General features: G+C 40.2%; 1 protein-coding gene and 1 long non-coding RNA gene across 2 annotated transcripts in view; one reads left to right on the forward strand and one right to left on the reverse strand.

Moving 5' to 3' along the window:
* Positions 1-13: 13 nt before the first annotated feature.
* On the reverse strand, positions 14-15219 carry LOC111261694 (uncharacterized). The gene is made up of 3 exons (XM_086968808.1): positions 15173-15219; positions 5862-6180; positions 14-1960 (listed from the first exon to the last, which is right to left on the reverse strand). The coding sequence occupies exons 2-3, from the start codon at positions 6170-6172 to the stop codon at positions 1024-1026; spliced, it is 1248 nt and encodes a 415-aa protein (XP_086824934.1). The 5' UTR covers positions 6173-6180; positions 15173-15219; the 3' UTR covers positions 14-1023.
* The window catches only part of LOC111261695 (uncharacterized), a 23082-nt gene continuing 14907 nt past the window's right edge, over positions 12140-20314 (forward strand). Inside the window, exons 1-2 of the long non-coding RNA XR_002681155.1 lie at positions 12140-12664; positions 15180-15286. This is a non-coding gene — a long non-coding RNA (uncharacterized LOC111261695). The remainder of the gene's footprint in view (positions 12665-15179; positions 15287-20314) is intronic.

Here is a 20314-nt window from a genome sequence, read left to right on the forward strand (position 1 = left end):
TTCACGAATCTCATCCTGTTCACGTTCGTCTGAACTTTATCACTGTAAATGCGTTGAGATTGGAACTTGTCTTCCACGCATTTTTACGTCCGCGGCAGAGACCCGCATCTTGTTCAGTAACTCAGTAACTAATACTATAGGCCAGCTGTCTCCACTTCGCAATTAAAAAACTTAGGTACCGGCTGTTAAGTTTTCCACAAAAGGCTACATTACGTCCAGTTACATAGTACTAAAAACAGTGTTTCAAGGCAAAACCTACGCTCAGTTCAGCTACTTAAATCCTCTATAGCGGTTCCGGAGGATGGACACCACCACTTTAACCGAAGAGGCAAACATTGAACTCGGTTAACACAGCAGACTTATCGGCTACCCCACACGCCAATTAGGCGAACCGTACGCAAACTGCAAGTAAAAACCTATACAGTAATATGTATTGGAACATTTATTCAGTAGCTAGTTATTACAAGGGGCACGTCGTCAGCGGAGATCCAATGGACATTCATGTAATCCGATGAGCAGGCTGCATAGCAAGTTTCCTTCCATAAAAAGCCAACCAAAGTACATTTTGTTGAACGCGATTCTCAATTCTAGATATTAAATTGGGCAAACATAACAACTTCCAAGAAGTTTTTCTCCTCGTCGGTACGCGATAAGAAAACAAAAGCAATGTGTTCCCTCCAACCATACCCGAAGAACACGTAGAACTTCCAAAGCCATGGTATCGCCATAGGAGGGCATGGCTAAATATCTGGACCTGTTCCCTCAGAAATTGTTAGCTATACCGAATGTCTGTTTACATTGTGAACGGTCTGACTAGCAGAAAATGTTCTAACGATTGTTTGGCACCAGTTATTTACAGAACTTGCGGATTCGAGTTTTCTGCACTATGAGTTTCCTATTTGTGTGAATAGTTAAGATGCATCACGTTAAAATATCGCTTGTCGCTAGTTAAATTACTAATTGCCTAGTATTGAGGAGCAATTCTGCATAATTTCTAGTACTAGTGTGAGTCAGCTAACTGCTCTAGGGCTTCGTGGTGGTTGGTAGCTCTGTAACCCCCTCGGAGCATCGTGTTCCTGTAGCATTTTGACTAGAACCATCTTCTTCTAGATCAACTTGTAGAGGACTTGAAGATCGGCTATCACGTGACGCTAACGTATTTTTTGCCTCTTTGGCGTCATTTTCCGTTTCCAGGTCTCTCCGTAAGTTTTCCGACTTTTGAATGTTGGTAGGCGGTGACGAGTTTTGACGAGGACTTTTTATTGTTCTTGTTGCAGATATAGGAAATGCCGTAGTTGCCTGCATGGCCTGAAGCCACGATTGTAGACCTGAATTGGTATAAAGAGTAGGTAGTGTCGGAGGTAAGAACGGATTAAACGCTGAGTGAAGGCCTGGAAGACCATTGAGGCCAGAATATACAGTAGAAAGACTAGACAATATAGAGGTAGATGGCAGCAGCGTTGGCATAGCTGAAGGCACCGAAATCGCAGGGATTCCCGATACGGAAGACATCGGAGACACAGTCGGTGGGATTGTCATGCCGGCCGGAATTGTCATAGCGGTAATGGGTGTTGTCTGAAGATACGGCCGAAATGTTAATTGATTCTGTTTCTCAGGCTTCCGATCACTCGAGGCTGCTGTCAGTGTAGAGACTCCGTGACCGCTAAGTTTGCCTGCTATATTAGGCAGGCTAGAATCCGAAACAGGTACCCCAGGTTGGGCTCCAGCGGTCGATGAAAGCTGATGATGAAAGGATGGTCTTGTGAATACGGGGGTTGCCGGCACACTCGGCCCTGTTGGCGCTAAGCTTTGAGCCAATGGGAAATCGTTTGCCGCAACTGACGGAGGTGAGGACCTGCTTCCAGATGATTTCTCCTGTTTTCGCCATTTGGCTCGGCGATTCTGGAACCAGACCTGAACTCGAGCTTCGGTGAGGTCTACACGCATCGCCAGCTCCTCCCTAAAATGACAACAAAAATCGGTACGTGAACGCAGGCGAAATTCACGGACATATATCTATATTACAGCCTACTAAAATCACACTCAGACCTAATTAAAGCTTTTTCAATTAATTAAAGAGTGTTCAAATTAAAGCTTTTTTATTTACTAGGAAAACATAAAAACAACGTTCATTTTTCTCCGATTTCTACTCCTGTCTCGTCCTATAAACTCAATGAACAAAACGTCAAGAAATAGAAATACTTTTCCTGCTTTATGATTCGAACACCTGGGATTATTACCTTTAATCCCCGCAGTTTTCACCGAAGGTTAAATTTATCTGACATTATTTAATAAACACTGATGCGTCATGTTGCTATCCATGAGGCTGGCATCGAACGTACAATACAGCCCTATAGTCGCGTTCTTGGCTTGAGCGGATTGCATGATGCATACTGTACCGTGGGAGTAGTAGGGTCATAAAGAAGTTCTGTGGACTAAAAGGTAACTGTGATGATTCATGGTACTCAATACTTTTTGGCGTCCATTAGGAAATGCTTTTTTCACTAATATTCTGATTATATCTTAGCCCTTTCAGCCTTCACGTGTTCGGAATATAGGCGGAGATTTTCAGATAAAGGGCCATGCATCATTGTAGGACGCGTCGCAGATCACGGAACTAAATCTAGAATCAAGACAAATGTTTTTAAAGATTGGCTTCATAGATTTCGCAGGGAAGCGCTGCCAGAGTGGTACAATAAAGCTACGATCAAGAGAGAAGCAAAGTACAGCCTTCCAAAGCCAAAATGATCATACTTATATGCATTTACGATCCACGAATTTGTCATTGCTGAGATTTTCTTCTTAAGTCTAGACAAAATTTATACCTATGGCACGTTTGGTCCTATTCAGGTCCCTAAAATCTTTTACAATAGCCTCTGCTCGGCAAATTTCGTCAACACATCTATGCTCATTTACCCATTGTATGAGATTATACAAAACAGAATTCATAGTTCAATGAATCTTTAACGCATGACAGTTGAACACCTTGAAGGAGCGCTGGTGATTTTTAGTTAAGAAAGGAGGGGTACACTAATGGCTCGGTCACGCTTTTTCTCACTTCATCTGGTGTGAAACCCCAGCAAACGAGGTTCAGCTCGCAAGGACTCGCTACTTCTGAAGGACAGCGTAAATTTAGTCCCTTTATATCGAACACCAGAATGAGGTGCCAATTCGCTCGCTCTATGTAGACAACTTTTTGCGAAGATAATATCACAAATTAATCGATAGACGCACTCGGCCACAGCTCTTCGTGGCCTATTAGATCGACGATCCTATCTGCCAGGCAATATATTAAGTGTCAATTACCGTGTGACCCAACTAACAAAAATTATCCACGACAATAATTAACTTTTAGAGAAATAATTTGAATAGCCGGTGAACGGCCTATAGAAAAACGTGCAGGCCCAACGAACGTGCGGCAAATATCCAGGGTTCTGCACGGATGAATGCATTTTTATACCTGAAATTAAGTATGTTACTACTGTTATTGTTATTTTTACCAACATAACTGCGTCGTAGTCAGTAAATATTTACCCGAATTTATGTTCCTCAAGCCGCATCGTGTCTCGGTTAAAAGCAAGTCTTCAAATTAGCAATTTCGTACATTTTCAACCAAGGCAAGCTGAACCATTTGCCAAAATAAAAGAAATAATCTTCTTCTTCTTCTTCTAAAAAAACCAAGCCATCTAATTCTTTAGCTCAGGTTTTTGCGTGCACCGCCCTTCCTAATAGGTTATCGCTATATAAATAATAGAGAGAAAATAATAATTAGGCAGTGCGCGTTTTCATTGTTTTGCAATTTTTTCAACTGATATTAGGCATATCATAGCATCGTTGTGCTTTTTTCAATCGTTTTTACCAATATGAATATTCTTTGCCCTGTAGATAGCTCCGAATGTGGTCGACTCTGCTTTTTTTTTTTACCTGTGGTGGCAATTTTGCGGTTGTGGGCTGATTGATGGAGGACGAAGTCTGACATGCATTATACATACAGCTATCTACAGTAGTTTAGATGAATATCAGTAACCAAAACTCTAGTGGCATCAGATGAAGATGAAGCACAGAAATTTATTGGAAAACGGGTTGGTACCGGTCATTTTGTACGATTTTAAAAACCAAACAGTCATATGCAAGGGTCAGGTAAAGGGGATTGATTCCAAGTTCGACGTAGGTCTTCAAGTGAGGACGCTATTTGCTCATCCAGAACGCTTATTCAGGTTCAGACACGTGCCTGAACCTAAGATGAACAAGGAGCGTGCGTACAAAATCGCCTATTCCATCTTATTTTATCAAAGGCCGTTTTTCTAAAACTGATTTTTTTTTAAGAAACGTTCTTTATGCGAAATTATACTCAAGCAAACCACTACGCCCTCTAACAACGGTCATGGGCAACAATCAACATATATCTGTTCTTTCGGCAGGAACGCCATGCTCATATGTTTTATGGCGAACCCAAGTAACTTTATTAAATCATTCGTGTCGAAGTCTGGACTATAGTTAACATTTGCATGTAAAAATACGATACGCTGTTTACGGATTTTAGATTTGAAGCTTCGGTAAGGTTAAGGTATCAGTTGCCCAATGTACCGAATCTGGGCTAGAAAACGCTGCTAACTACGGAGAGCAATGCCGAGTCAAAATTAAATTATGCCCACATGGGTCACACATACCTAATAACACTGTGTTGGCTTTGCTAGCGATAGTAATAACGCTACGATGGCACGTAATTAACGATTTTATTTCTTGGTTTTACTACCAGCTACAAAAGCCGTTTCACTTGACCTTAAAGTTCATTTCAACTTCAGAGTTTGTAAATTAAAAAAATCTTTGACATGTTTATTAAATCTAGTTGTATTTATGGCAGGAAAATTGAAAAAAAAAAACCAATATCTTTGCAAGTATCTTGATTCAGCGACGTGCCGAAAGCAGTTTAAAACTTATACGAACAGTAAAATGTGTTATCATTTTGGATATTTAGTGATAAATGGGCTGATTATATCATGACAAAAAAGATGGATGTTAACATACTATCTATTCAGATTTAAAATCACGCTAAATTTCATAATGAATTTAGATAAGGCGGCCTATAGCGAATAAGGTAAATATAAATCAATGCAGCAGTATTTTCCTTATTGGATTCTTTGATATTCAGAGCCGTCGCAGGCCCCCAGATCAGAAACGAACTTCAAAGAAAGGAAAAGCATCGGGCTGGATCCTGGTCTTGTTGCACGCACTATAACAGCGGTTTACTTGCAGCACAAGTGGGCTTTATGCTGGATAGAAAAATATTTTTAGTTTTGAACTAGAATTTTTCTTTATTTAGTACTCTCTTCTGTTATCATCACTGAGCCAACTGATTATTAGTCAAGAAAAACAACGAAGTCACCAGTCAAAACGTGTGCAGATCACATTATTATTAATTTATGAACAAGGAAAAATTTTAGTGTAATATGCCTGGGATGGGTTATCTAGGTTGCGTTTACGTTTTTGCCACTGTATGGCCAGTAATTCGAAATCGTTCCGTCACATCCTAACTAATTTATAAAACGGTAGAATAGTATTAACAGTTCAATGAAACTCATTAATAGAAGTGCTTAAGTAGTAATACTGGCTTGTATTTGGAGAATCACACTAGTACTGATCCTATGTACGAGGCCCATTCGAGGCATGTTAAACACATGAAGGTGTTTCTGCAAAGAGAACCATAGAAATTTCGAGGGTATATTATAACGTCACGTAGACATTAACTTACTTAACGAACCGGGAAACTTTTTTCATGTTAGCCTAGTCTACTTGGAAGCCCTGTTTTCAGGCTATACAAACGTATATATTTACCGTAGCAATGTAATTTTCTACTGTACCTTGTGAATACGTCAGGGTAGTGTGTTCTAGCAAACGCCTTTTCTAGTTCTTCAAGCTGGAAACTTGTAAACGTTGTCCTGTAGCGTCTTTGTTTTCTTCGAGGATAGTCGCGCAGCTCTCGGTTATCCTGTAGTAGGCCGAAGTCTTGGCTTGTTGGAGATCCCGAACCGCAACGATCTGACTCGATAAAGCATCCGGTTTCAGGTGTGCCCTTAGGACAACTGGAAGTTCCGTCACTTCTGCACTCAACTTCCACTTCGTCGTTAAGAACCGTAGCGGGACGTATCAGAGCACTCACGGAGGCGACCATAACATCGGCTGAAGTGTAATAAAATTCACAAAAATATAATAGAATCAACTCAAAATACAGCTTAATTTCTTTGCGCTTTTCTAATTTCGATAAAAGAATTTTTAAAAATCGGAATAAAAAGTAAACGGCCATGATCCTTTTACAGTAGAGAGCTGTTTAAGGAGCACAAGACGTACAGTTGTACACGTGTACAAGCGTTTTGGTCGTTTCGAATTGGAGGGCTTCAAATGAAGGAAGCTGCCTAACTTTGAATAACGATATTTATTAGCATCGTGTTCCAAACCTAAAAGGAGAATACTGATAAATAAGGGAAACAATTGGTAGTCGTCATAAAAGCAGTTAGGTTATACATTATGAAAAAACAATATAACTAAACTTCACAAGTGAAGGAAACTCTAAAAAACAAGCCTATTTTGATCTACAAAGGTTATGTCATACTTTGCATCACACCGTTGCGCCGCCTACAATGTGGCGCACTGCAGTTTATTAATTAAGCAAATAAATATTTCGTAAAGATATTTCGTGAGGCAATCGTCTATGTGTACTACTGTAAATTTTAGAAAGAACCTCAGTGAACGTGCACGATTATATAATCGGTACTTGTCTCATCGGAGAGGTGTTGACAAGACTAAAGATTTGTTTTTTTTTTTGCCTTCGATAAATTTCGACTAAATCAAGCTGGTAGTATTCATCTGGCGTCAACTGAAGAGGATCAAGCGAGATCGATCACTGCTGAGGACCAAAAGTACTTACATTTTGGTAATGATAACACTACCTCGATCTTTATCGTTATAATCACTAGTAAACAAAATAGTAGTTGTCGCTGTTAGTCAGCCAACGCTTATTAATCTAGATAAGAACTCACTCAGTGAATTGAACTCTGGGTTCCCGTTCCGCAATTATCAGCAGTTACTGAATGTTTGCCTTGTTTCTGTGCGAGATAATGCCAATGGCAACACATCTAACGAGACTGCCACCATTTTGAAAAAACAGACCGACGATCGTGAGCTGCTAAAGTGAATCCCTGTGGTTTGACCCACCCAATTTATTTGAAATCAGCTCGTCATATCAATTTATAATGCAGTTAGGTTTGATCAATCAACGCTCGATCCGGCACCAGCACTTCTCTCGGAATACGCTTGCCGTAAAAGCTACGCGGCGCGTTGAAAGACATTTATAGTACTCTTTGTTGATTATTATTGATTGTTTTAGAGGTTACTAGGTATAAGTAGCTGCGTAAAGAGCAGCCGGGTGCCCTAAATGATCACAATTAACACTTGCAATCTTTTTTGTATCGTTTGACTAGTCATAGCTCTTTATTAGAGTTTTGATTCAGGCAAGACCGCATTTGGAGATATTAAACATCTTAGACATCTTCTCAATGGGTAGGCAAGGTAGCATATGTAAATATCTCTCCGTGAAGTAAAACGATGTTTATATAATTCAAGAGATATCTACTCAGCTAAGCCCTATATAAGAAAAACTCATAATAACAAATATATATCACATGGCTACAGGTTGCCTGAAGCTACGGAAATTGATACGTTTCGAGGATTAACTTTTGGTGACTGTTTTACGTTCAGTTTGCAGAGGCCTTTTTACCTGTCACCGAAATCCATCTTTTAACTATGACTGTGTTTTACCTTAATCGTTACGCCATAGTTCTGTCGCACCCAGTGCATATTTACTCGAAGCCTCAAAGGTCTATCTATGTTTACCAAAAGGCTGTGTTGATTCTAAGGTGTTTCATAATTGTCGACATACGTGCGTGAGATCTTCTAGTAACCAGTGTTGTCCTATGAGCAGCGCTATATGCGATAAAGCTTTATGTACGTTCCCTATTTCATCATAATTTAAGCTTTATGACGTTGAAGTTTTCGTCCGAATCGCATGGACAAGCCATATAGATGGCTTGCCAAATCGAACGCTTCATCTTAACATTAAAATGTTGACGCTTTTATCTAAATGCCGTAATAGGTATTGGATATTATCAAATATTATAGTTGCGTAACATTAAGTTACTTCTTTCAAAACTTCATGCCCTGCGACGACGCAATTAATAGAACCTGGGACAAGTAACAAGTTAATTGTTACACATTTTTATGATGACTGATCAATGTTATCATTGTATTCATTCTCATTGAAGGCACCCGTTTACGAGCACACTTTCTGTATGTCGTCTTTTATACGACAAGCAAAATAACATATACACGTTGAAGTTGGGCTCATGTGAAACCCATTTCGAATACGTTATCTGCTCGAATCAGGCTTATGCGGGGTGCTTCTTGCAGTGATGCCTAATTCATACATCTCGTTGGTCCTGTTCTTTATGCTTGATCCATGCCTCTTGCCGAAATTCAGTTTTCTATGTCTTTTCCTTTTTCGTCTTATTATTACTATTGATCTCACCTAGGATTAGAAGCTCTTAAGAATAAGAAGGCCACTTATTAGAAGGCCACAATAAAGACTAAATAAAACGAGGGCAATTTTTCCCTAGGTTATATATAAACTAAAAGGCCGCCTTGTTAAATGCACGTACGTACAAACCGGTTTTCGAATGATAAACGAGTGCGCATTTGTTATATCATGTAATACTTAACGTACCCTCTTGGATTCTCAATACAATAGCTTAGAAATACGTACTATTCAATATGTTGTACAAACTTTAACTTAGAGGTCATCTTTATGACGGAAATTCCCCTGTCGATATTGGGCGCCACAAGTGGGAAATAGACTTCCCATTGACGAAAGGTTTGCTGCGAAAAAACAACAGTGCGATCTGCTTTGAGGTATAAATTTTGTCTTTCATCGGACGAACCTCTAATTCGCTAGCAGGCGGAATTGACTGAGTTCCGCTCGTAATAACAGGCCGATGCCTAAAGTGAACCCGTCCCAAAAGTGAAATCCCTACTTAGACCAACGGTCCTGGTCGTCCTAATGGCCTGACAGAATAGTCACGATTAGGAGAAGTATTATAGAGAACGGTTAGATAAGGTTTAGTATCTCATTTTGAAGACAAACATCGCATCAGTGAATACGTTCCCGCTACAAAATGACTCCATTTATTCGAATAAATGAGATATTTATGCAAAAATTCATTAGCCTATACCGGAAGATTCAAAGGACAGCTCACTTGGTGTCTACCTACTATTGTGACAGTAACAATTGGCATCGTTTGGGGCTGATCTGTCGAGATCATACAACGGCGTAATAGTAGTTCTCGAATGTCCTGCGACTGTTGAATTTGTTGGGTGCTCACTAACAGCATGAGGTATAGGTATTGTTCGAAACGACAGTGGTCCTAGTCACGCGATACTTTAAACAAATAGCTCAAGTTAAATTAAAACTGAAATTGAAACTTCCTGTAAAAGTTAATTTTTTGTATCCATTGCAGCGAACGAGTGATTTACCTAGTCATGAAATAGATGGAATGCCAATAAACTTAGTGGGATAGTTACGGCAGTTTTATTGTAAGTTTCGCGTTATTTACCTAGACTGACACAGTTTATATTGTCCTTCGAAAAATAAAGGTTCCTTCTTTTCCAGATTCGGCCTGTTTGTCCACCTTTCAACCCGAGCTCCAAATTGCCCAAAAAAAAAATATACATTGCAAAAACGAACGGCTCACTAGCAGAAAGCGCGTGAAGTTTTCTTTTCTATGTATGCTAGTAATCCTTTTAATGAAAAATACTTCCATAATGTATTTTACACAAAAAACAGTTAAGCTTCGGCACACACGTTTTTTTTTTATCGGATGCGATTTGCGGCTTGACGGGAAATTTTCAAGCACTACGTTTTCTTCTTGTAAGCTCCAATGCTCTGATTTGTCCATGTCGATGACCCTATAGCCTCACAAAATGGAATTATGTGGTCTACTAATGACTTATTACGAAGGGGTCGGTTCCTTTACCAAAACTGGGGGAAAAATGCCTGCTTTTTAAGTTGGCGCCGTACTATCATCAAAGAGGACGATGCTAGATAGCCATTGACTACCGAAATAGTTCGGTTAACGTTCGTGCTTCGTTCACTAGAGATCCTTATGGGGTTTTGCTGTACAATGCCAAGCTAGATTTTGAATGGTCCAAATAGAGGTATATCCACCAATCGCATTTTGTATAAGGCATCAAAAGACATTGTCACAATGTGTGCGCCATTTTCCAAGACCCACTGAAGCCAATCGTTGTAAAAAATCCATGGTTAATTATAGTAACCGAAAATTATGATTATCAGAAATGTGACGTTTTGGTTTACGTTGACGCGTATATATATATATATATATATATATATATAGACGTAAACTTCATTAAGAAATTCTTAAGTACAATACCATATCAATCTGCATGTGGCCAATCAGACCAGCAGCGGGCGCCTTCTGGTTCCAAGAAGACGACGCTCCCGTCTACTCCGAATAGCCGCCATTTTGCCGTTAGAGTGAACGGTATTAAGTTAATTCGCTTATTTTTTATATCAAGCGAGCGATCGATGGCATCCGGTTTGATGATCCGGTACGGCCATATAGATAGCCTTTAGAATAATCATACAACGTACATACATGCAACGATTTCTATAAAACCCAATTTGATTTCGCTCTGGTACAAAAGAAGTATGCTACAAAATGGCGGCTGTATAATTCTAGAAGGGTTCGATAGGATGCGAAAAGAAACGTTATATGTCTTCAATTTTTTTCAAATTCAGTCAAAGAAGGAGTAATTAATAGCACCGAATTTCTGACCCGTAGATATCTAAAAAAAGAGAGGTCTGATTTTTAAAGCCAATTATATTTAGATAAAGGCAGAGTGGTCTATATAGTCCAGACTCCATACGGTCTGCTATACATACTTGACCGATGACAACTTTAAGGTTTACTCCACTTTTTTTCTTCATGTCGTCTTTAATTCAGCTTGTGAAAAATCAGATGATAGACATTATATTCATGTCACCAGATATCGTTTCTATGCTAACATACGCCAATAGGGTAGATTGCTACAAAGCACCCAAATTTCCAGTAAGGTAAAGGTTTTTCTAAACAGCATCTGGAGGGATTTTTAGGATAGCAAAAAAAATTCCGCATTAACTTTTGCAAGCCGTACAGAAGCATTTTACTTAGAAAAAAAAATCTCTAATCTTACTTATTTTAAGTGTTTACATAGGAACTTCTTTCTGCAGCAAATAAAACTATGGTACGCTCCGACAAGAAAGCGTAGTCTATAAAGTCGTAATTGATATGATTTTATAGGACCGACAGACTCCGACGCTGTCTGTCGAGAGTGAATTATGAAGATTCCTTGTGTGGGAATGTATATTCAAATAGTAGGAACAGTAGAAATTCTAGAGCCACAATGTCCAGCTTTTCTTGTAAACTCGTATTTGCAAGCACAATATATGAACTACAGTATACTCCCTGTAATAGCAACAATTGACGATTCATTTAGTGCATTGCCTTTTTTCGGGCCTAAACAGAGGCCTTCGAGAATCCTTCTACTGATTTAGAGCAACAGCGTATTTTGTTTCAGACATCAGATGTCCTATTACTCGCTGTTATATGAATATAGCGTGGTATCCAATGTCTTTCCTAGAACGTGCACGGAAATAGTCAGCTAAATGCAACAGAAGTTTCGTATACTGCCTTGATTGTCTAGTTCGTCGACACCCAAATTTCCAGTAAGGTAAAGGTTTTTCGTTTTCAAAAAATTGCGGCTATCAAGCCCTCAATTTACATCCTATATCTTCCCAAAGAGCTGGCGCTAGGCTTTACACCCCATAAATTTAAGGTCAGCTGTACATGGATAAGTCGACGTTTTCACTCGCGTCGCGTCATCATTTAAACTGTTGTCATCTTCTGTTCTGTCCGTGCTCCATACAAACGCCCGTCTGTTTTTGTTCCTCCTTCTTCTTTCCGTCATTACATTTGTCTGCTAGCTTTATAGGGAACACGTCTGCATATTTCGACGCTGTTACCCCGACGCTGCGAGTAACTGTTCTCGTCAAATACAGACGCTTTTCCCGACGTTACCAGCAAACTTCCCTGAATTAAGTAGAGTATGAAAAATTCCCTTCAATAATGCGCGTACGTTGCGAACCGTTTTTGATGCTCAAAGTGCCAAGCTACTGTTCTTTCAGTGAGAAAATACGTGTAGATGGCGCTTGCGCCATTAACAGTAACAGTCGCACTACCGCCAGGGGGAGGCTCAAAACAGAGCCGGTGGCTCCACGCGATTAGAGGAGAGCGGAAACGGCAACGACGCTTCAAATTACGTAATAACTAGACCAACAAGTCCAATTCGATTCTTCGATTTATTAAGATTACACGCGCGTATTACAGTTGTGACTCTTAATACTGCTGGCTTGTTTCTTCGTTTTCCGTTTCTGACTGCTGTTACGGTCGCGTGATTCATGGAACTGCTTCTAAGTCGTGCAGGACCTTCCTGAAGCTGATAGTAGCTTTTTCATGCCCGGATCTCAAGAATATGCTACGCAGCAAATTCATTCAAAGTTTGTTGATAAATGAGCAATCTATAAATTGCTAATAATAACACAAGTAGCACAACTATACGAAATTAATTGCCTATGATTGACTAGTTAGGACGAAGCAGACTTGTTTGTGTGTATATCTATAGCTGATGATAGCGTCCCTTCTTCAGAAGAGGCACGATACTTTCCAGCAGACCGGCAAAGAGTCAGCGAGAAGATGAATTCCTAAAAAAAGATGTTCTATTTTTTCTCTCACGTTGTTTTTATTATCGTTCTTCACTGTGGCCGAACATCATTTGTCATATACATTCGCACTAATTGATCCTCTGCCCTCTCAATCAAGCGAATATACTTTTGTTATAGTCTCTCATAGTGTTGTCGTTATCTTGATCGCTGCCGTTGCTCTTGTTACTGTTTTCATTATGATATGTACGATTATTAGTGTAATTATTATACAAAGGGTCGGTATATTGGGCGACAGATTTTTTTGCATGCCCGAGGAATCTGTCCTGTGTCATCGCGGTAAGCCCAATGACATTTTATTCGGCAAGACTCAAAGATGTGTTCTATCAACAACAAAATAGATGCGGCCAATTCTAGATCGGATCGCATCTACGACAGTGTATTTTTTCCTTTTGCGTTTGTGCCGTTGCATGACCCGAAATTAAAGAACGCGTCACCTAGTAAATTAATAAGCACAAACCCCGGTGAGGTCGACACCCTCACACAGCATTTTAGCGGCAGCTTTGTGATTTCTTCTGCACTAAATGAAGCCTAAATGCCTTAACCCCCAACACGTTTTAGTGCTGTAGATACAATGGGAACCGATATAGGTTTTTTTAACCCAGAAGGTTAGGGAGAAATTTTGCTATTTGGATATACAGTATATATACACATAACATAAACCTAGCCATGCTAATGAACGCCTATGCGTCTCATTTCTCATATAATGTCAATTGGGTTTAGCTCAGGATGTTTATGGGCCTCCTGAATAATCTTTTATTGGAATTATTTCTAGCTAAAGATGAGAATGAGCCTTAAGCAGATGCTTCGTAGAAAGCCACCTACCAAAAATAAGGTCGTGGTGCCGGCCGAAAGATCCTAAACATTTTTTTTGTATGTGCACAGATCGTCTGCACAGAATAACCGATACAGTATGAGGACTCTGTGGTTGGCAATAAGAAGATGAAATCTTCACGAAAGAATTGGTTTGTCACTGAGATTGCTAGCATAACGAGCCATGTCACCGATATAGCAGCACATCGACATTGCCTACATATGTAGCCAAAAACACTGTTGCGCACAATACTCGAGAAAGATTATTTGCGAGCTATTGGCCCTCTCCTCGAAGGGCATCGAAGGACAGAAGCAAAAGACGATATGATACGTATAGCATTGTCATCGATCTTTTCAGTCTAACACTGGTGTTAAAAACTGCTCTAAACGGCAGGCTCACAGCACAGAACCAGTTCGATCCACGTCCGGTTTTGAAACCAGACTATTACTACGCGTACTCGAGTTTAATAGGCAATCTTTTATCGTTACAAAATTGTTTCAGATGCGGCAAATTGTCATATGATGTAGCTTGTCTGAAATGCCTATCAGGGCAAAGTCCACCAATTGACAGTGTTCCCAAAAAAATACGCAATTTGTAGCTGCTATTGATGCCCATATATCTATTTGTGTTTTGTGACCAGTTTTACCTGCATTAACACTACGTTATGTCACAAGTTAATTTTATTTACATGTTCATATATTAAATCGTGGATGAAATAATCGCCTTTTTAGAACACTGTCTGTGTCTTTGTTTTCTTTTGTGGAGATGGCCGGTAGTGGGTAGAAAGTAAATAAACAAGCCAAAGCATTTAGATAGACTAATGAAATAGATAGGAAAAAAACTAACGAAGCGCCATCAACTGATGTAACACAGAAATTGATGATAATATAGACAAATTGATTATGAAAGTTGCTCAGGAAGAATAGACTCATAGAAGACACAGTCATCTAGTGACAAGAGTAAAGAAAGAGTTCGACTTTAACAATTTGGCCACTATAAAATACAAAAAAAAAGAAGTACTAACCACACGTGCGACAGAACTTGGTCGACGACATAAATACTTTAATTTTTTCGGTAAAAATCTTTCTGAATAGTTTACTCGTTTCTCGTATGCCAAATAAGCAAGCTATAGTAATTCCCTCGACATCTTCTGAAAACTTTTTTTTCTGAAAAAAAAGAAGAGCATTTTCCTAATTATTCGCAAATTTATTACAAACCATAGGGAAGGCTCATGTGTGTATGTGTGTGTGTGTATTAAACAAAACTTTGAGAAAAACTGGTTGTCAGCTGAATAAATAGATACGGCAATATTACCCCTTTTTGGTTGCGTATGAGAAAATCTAACGGCGAGTTCACTTTGAGACAGTTATGTTCTAGGGAAATACTGAAATAACTTATAATAAATTATAGTACCTAATAATTAAAGTAATAACTTAATAATAAATTATAGTACTTAAAATTTTTCCTTTTACCTTATAGATATACCTGCCGCCGAGCATGCTGACCACGTCTGCCGGCGGGTCCGGTAAACCGAGAATGTCTCGTCGACTTGGAACTACCTAATTACAGGAAACAGCCACACTGAGGTATTGTCGCAAGCTAATTATGTCGTAATCGTTCAAAGTAACGGTAAGCCATGGAGCGTTAGTAGCTACAAAGAGCAAATGATCAAAAAATAATTTATAAAACGTGTTGGCAACGGTAATGGCGAGTTGTTGTTGTGTAGCTGGCCTGATCAGAGTTGATATAACAAAGTAACGTAGAAATGAAGGGCAAACAGATATTGGAACGCGAAGCATTTGAACATCGGACAACGCAGCAAAATTCTTGGTTTGCTTCCCGTTGTCAAGCAAACTGCGACGGCTTTTATTCGCAGGTCGTCGGAAAAAAATGGTGCAACACATGGGCACCATGTTGGGTTTAGAAAAAGCGTACACCCAAATTATTGCAGAGTGCTTTTAATGGTTTTCGGAATGAGTATCGTGCTATTACTGCGGAAATGGACAACTTTCGTTTGAGCTTTGCAAAGTATCCAAGCTGGTAATTTATGGCTCAGTATTATATATACACAGCACATATATGTGTAGCTCTATATAAGGCATTGACCTATATGAAACAGCTTTCCCGACAAATTATCGTAACAGTGAGTATAATTTGCTTGAATTGATTTTGTTCGTTATCGTACATTCGTTCTGCCTTCGAATTATTTATCCTTTAACATGATATTTACATGCATGCAATACATCTATCGCTGCGTCGTCCACATACACGCGATGGCGCTCAGCGTCGCTGGTGTCGCCACACTCGGCGGAATTTTCGGCGGTGGCGGCAGCAGCAGCAAGGCATTGTACATACCACTAGCGCCGCACTCGCATCATCAGTAAAAACTCATTGGCACACCGACGATCCTGTGCGTCACATCAGCAGTGAGACGACGGAAATCGAAGTGTTCAGCTCGCATACGATGTGGGCGCCACTCAGTGAAAACGAAGAAGGCCGATTACGAGGTAATCTAAAAAAGAAAATTTCACTGTCTTCGTTCTGCGGCTGCTGTTAGCAGGGCAACAGCGATCATGTCCGACACCCACAGAAGGAAACACGTAGCAGTAACTAAGTACCTCCCTAAAATACCCCGAAGCTAGCAGATAACTATGGCAGAATCCAGGGTTCGTTCGTATGCGCAACCTGGACGCCGCATAGCAGAACAGACGCATGCCGCTGCTACTCGGACCAGGGGGAGCTGACGTAACGGCAGAGAGAAACACAGAAGGACAGAAAGGTAACTGGCGAACGGACTCACCGACTGCATAAGAGCAAAGAGTCACCGAGGAGTCACAGGAGAATCTCAATTTAATGGACAAAACAAGCAACGAGCTTCTATTTTAGCGGCGGCGGTGATTCTATGGCGCTGATGACGTGGTGGCAGTTGTAGTAATTCTCGTACATGTTCGTTTTCTGCGGGAGAGAGGGGGCACTTGTTTCGGCCGGGCTGGTGCCAGCCGGCGAGAGCCATAGCAGGCCCACTGGCTACGACGCGTCTGCGCGATTCGCATTCGCCTGTCTACCACCGTTTTGTGATTAATGGTGTTTTAATACTTTGCTGATTGAGAGAGAAAGAAAGAACATAGAAATATTGAGTGACTAGATAGCAGGACGACGCTTGAAGTTACAGTATCGTTCTGCGGTCTTAAGCCCTATTCAACATTCTGAATTCTTTCGGTTGAAACTGCCATACATGAGATGAAAAACTACAACAGACTACAGGACCACAATAAGGCCCTACCTCGTGTAGGGCCTTAGTGTAAGCTTAAAGCGTTTCCGCTAGCACCTGTTACGCATTATACTAGACGTTCGTCGTCGCTATCTATGTATTTACATACAGTTTCATTTTGAAGAACAACAAACTTCTTTTAATACAACAAACAGCAGTGACGAGATTAACGTGCCGGGAATTCCATCTTCCTGGTTATGAGCGATCCCACAAAATCCGAGGCCCGGTGTTCCGGTGGGACCTTTTGGCTACTCTGACTACGTTTGGCGACATTACTCAACTTTATCAGATCTTATGAAAGTTATAAAGTTGGCATTTTTTTGGTCCCTAAATTAAATGTTAGATGCTTAATTTAGCAAATAGGGAAAATGTGCGGGTGCCATAACCTAAATAGCACTTTCATTTATAGCAGAATTATTTTGCATACTAGAACGATGAGATATGTACTTTCGCAAGAGAAGCTTTCTAAAATAGTGCGGCAACGGACAGCGTTAGTGACAGAACGATAAAATCAAACCTCAAATCACCTGGCCGCCATATTTATAACCATCGTAATTACAATAGATGCTGTAATGAGGTTCGCTTTGTGCGGTTTACGGTGATAATGTCGTTGGCCATTTGAGTAAGTGGCAGCCAGGAGAACGGAATTACTCGACCCAGTTGGGTCAGCTGCTTTATTGTCCGCCAACTCACCTCTTCCTCGTGAACGATCGAAATAGGACAGTACACCCACTACGAAGAGCGACCAGACACGATACGAATTCGATGAATCCATCCATCCATATTCTGTCGAAGGTTTACCTCACAAATCAGCACTGCGCTTTGTCAATCATGTTAATTACCAATCTTCCATTTGCGGACGCAATTTCACAAAAGGGCCTAGGTACTTGGCGTTCCGCTTTGTGAGCTAATCATTCGTCTCCTTAATGACCAGTTTATGACCTCGCCAGTGGTTTACAGTTTAGGCAGATGTAATTAGCTAAATAATATCGGTCAGGTAGCAAAAAGGCTATCTACAGTGGTAATGTTTAACAATTTGATGTGTGTATGTCAGAATACGTGGAAGTTTTGCAAAAAGTCCTTTGGAACCTTATAATCAGGAGCCTAAATGCGTATGTGTATAGTATATACTTATCTGGCTGACGCGGCTATCATATGGTAATCGTCCAACGAGCGAGGTTACTGTACAATTAAAGTGAAAGAGCTAGAAATTCGGATAGATAAATGTATCGTCTGAGATGTTAATTGAGTATCGATCTAAATGTTGGCTATACTCAGTCAACTTTGTAAATATCAGACTAAAGTTGAATCGTGTCAAGTGTATCACTGAGTTAGAGTAAATTTACCCTATTCTTGTCACTGCATTGATGGAAATCATCATTATAATAACCACAACTTATGTGCCACTGACTAAGTTGTGCCTGCTTTAAATGGCCATTGTCTCCCGATTACATCATTCATATATTTCTCGCTGGACTGTTAGTCACTTTGCTTATAGGTTCGTTCAGCTCCCTATTTCTTGGCCGTATTTAAGGCCAAAGTTCATTAATTGTTCGCTTTATCTATATATGTCCACGAATGGTCGTCGTGTTCTCCGAGTGTGAAATGATAATATATGTGTGTATAGCCAGCGGACATGATTCAGCCGAATTTGGTTATAGACGCACATCGTTCCGCACGACGAAGTAGTGATTTTTGCGGAGAGAAGACTTCAGATGATCGGACAGCGTGGAGTACAGTCATTTAAATTGTCGATGATATGTAGAGTTGAAACACTTTAATATGACACGTTCCAACTTATGAGGATAGGCTCCAGAGAATGTGCGATAGTTCCATTTGGTACAACAGGCGAAATGCGGAAGTCGTCAAACATCATCAGGCGTCTATATAATAGCCCGTATCTTAGAGTTTAAATAAGTTTAGGTATTAAAACTTGAACGGCATACATTTAGAGTCTACTGGTAAACATTTCGAAGACAGACGCTTTCTAGCGTTTTTGGCTGTAAAACAGCCGTACTACTGTGTCGTGCGCTATGTGCTACTAGCGCAAATACGTTCCAGGCCGCCGTAAAACTCTACGTGACAATGTCGTCGAGGTCCTTCTACAAGCACTACTAACTCGAATCAAAGTCGAAGGTGAGCCTATTCCGCGAAATAGACTGTCGTTCCTTAAAAGTTCACTGGGCGTAATTCAACTTTGACTATCGAACACAGGCAGTTATCAAGTTCTATAACTTGATATAACTACAAGTACATATAACTACAAGTATTTCTCAAGAACTAGGTTCCGCTCGTCGAATAATTAAAAAATTTCCAAAAAGTAACAGTATACTAAATTAGATATTGGCTTGTTAACGGAAAATTTGCATCGTTAGACTTCGTTCAGTTTCAATCACTTAGCAATTCTGCCATGCTCCATGACTACACCCTGCTCCACCGGTACCATTGCTATAATGTTTTATTTTAATAAATATGCTGTACTACTTAAGCCTGCCTAATTTGCGTCCGTGTTCAACGTTGGAAGCAACAGGTGCGTCGCTGCAGCCATGACGTGGAGTTACAGAAATCATCTCCTTGAAGTTAGTTGAAGTTATCTGTAGCTGGCTATTAGCCCCTCGTGGTCATAGTACATTTTTGGAAAATAAATATCTTATCATAGTGAATACTAGACATATCCTAGATAGTGCTGCTGCTGCTGCTGCTGCTGCTGCTAAATACCAGCGACACCATCGAAGCGATCCAATCGCGACGATTTTGCTGTGTGCTTGTAGTTTCATTAGTAATTCCAATATGTCGCTATATTAAGTGGAAAGGCCAAGCTCAGGTAGAGTCTGAGCTACTAAATTGATTTCTCGGCGTAGCAACGCGACCTAAAGCTACTTAATAAGTTCGAAATTACCACAGACAGTAGGGCTCACCTTAAACACCGTAAGTTTCATCTGTTGAAAGTAAGCATTTACCATCTTCATTTGCTTTTTTAGGCATGACACTAATATTCTATGATTCTCATAGTTGATTTTTCTGTTTTCAATAAAGCTTGTGTAGGATGTGTGGTTTATTAAAGCCCATTGCAGTCAGCTAACGCCGGTATGAACCTATCGCCCGGTTATGCGGTGTGCGGTCGGTATAACCATACCTAGGATCCTAATGCCTACGATAGGATTCTATAAATAAGAGCGCGGAAACACAAGGTGAGAATATCAGACACGTGTGTCGATGTATCTGCCTTCTCTGAAGCCGTCCGAACGTTCGCCTGTGGGATGGACGTGTGCCCGTCTCGATGTTTTGTGCCTCCATCGACCGCGTGCTGTCGGTGACCTGCTTCGTTCGTTTATTGGTAGTA

Source organism: Varroa jacobsoni, unplaced genomic scaffold (assembly GCF_002532875.2).
Source record: "Varroa jacobsoni isolate VJ856 unplaced genomic scaffold, vjacob_1.0 scaffold_586, whole genome shotgun sequence".
In the NCBI taxonomy this organism is placed as follows: Eukaryota; Metazoa; Arthropoda; class Arachnida; order Mesostigmata; family Varroidae; genus Varroa; species Varroa jacobsoni.

Coding starts and splice junctions, on each gene's coding strand:
- LOC111261694 (XM_086968808.1), bottom strand. CDS start 6,172: ATGGTCGCCTCCGTGAGTGCTCTGATACGTCCCGCTACGGTTCTTAAC. Junction 1,961..5,861: donor TACCCTGACGTATTCACAAG/GTACAGTAGAAA, acceptor TTGTCATTTTAG/GGAGGAGCTGGCGATGCGTG.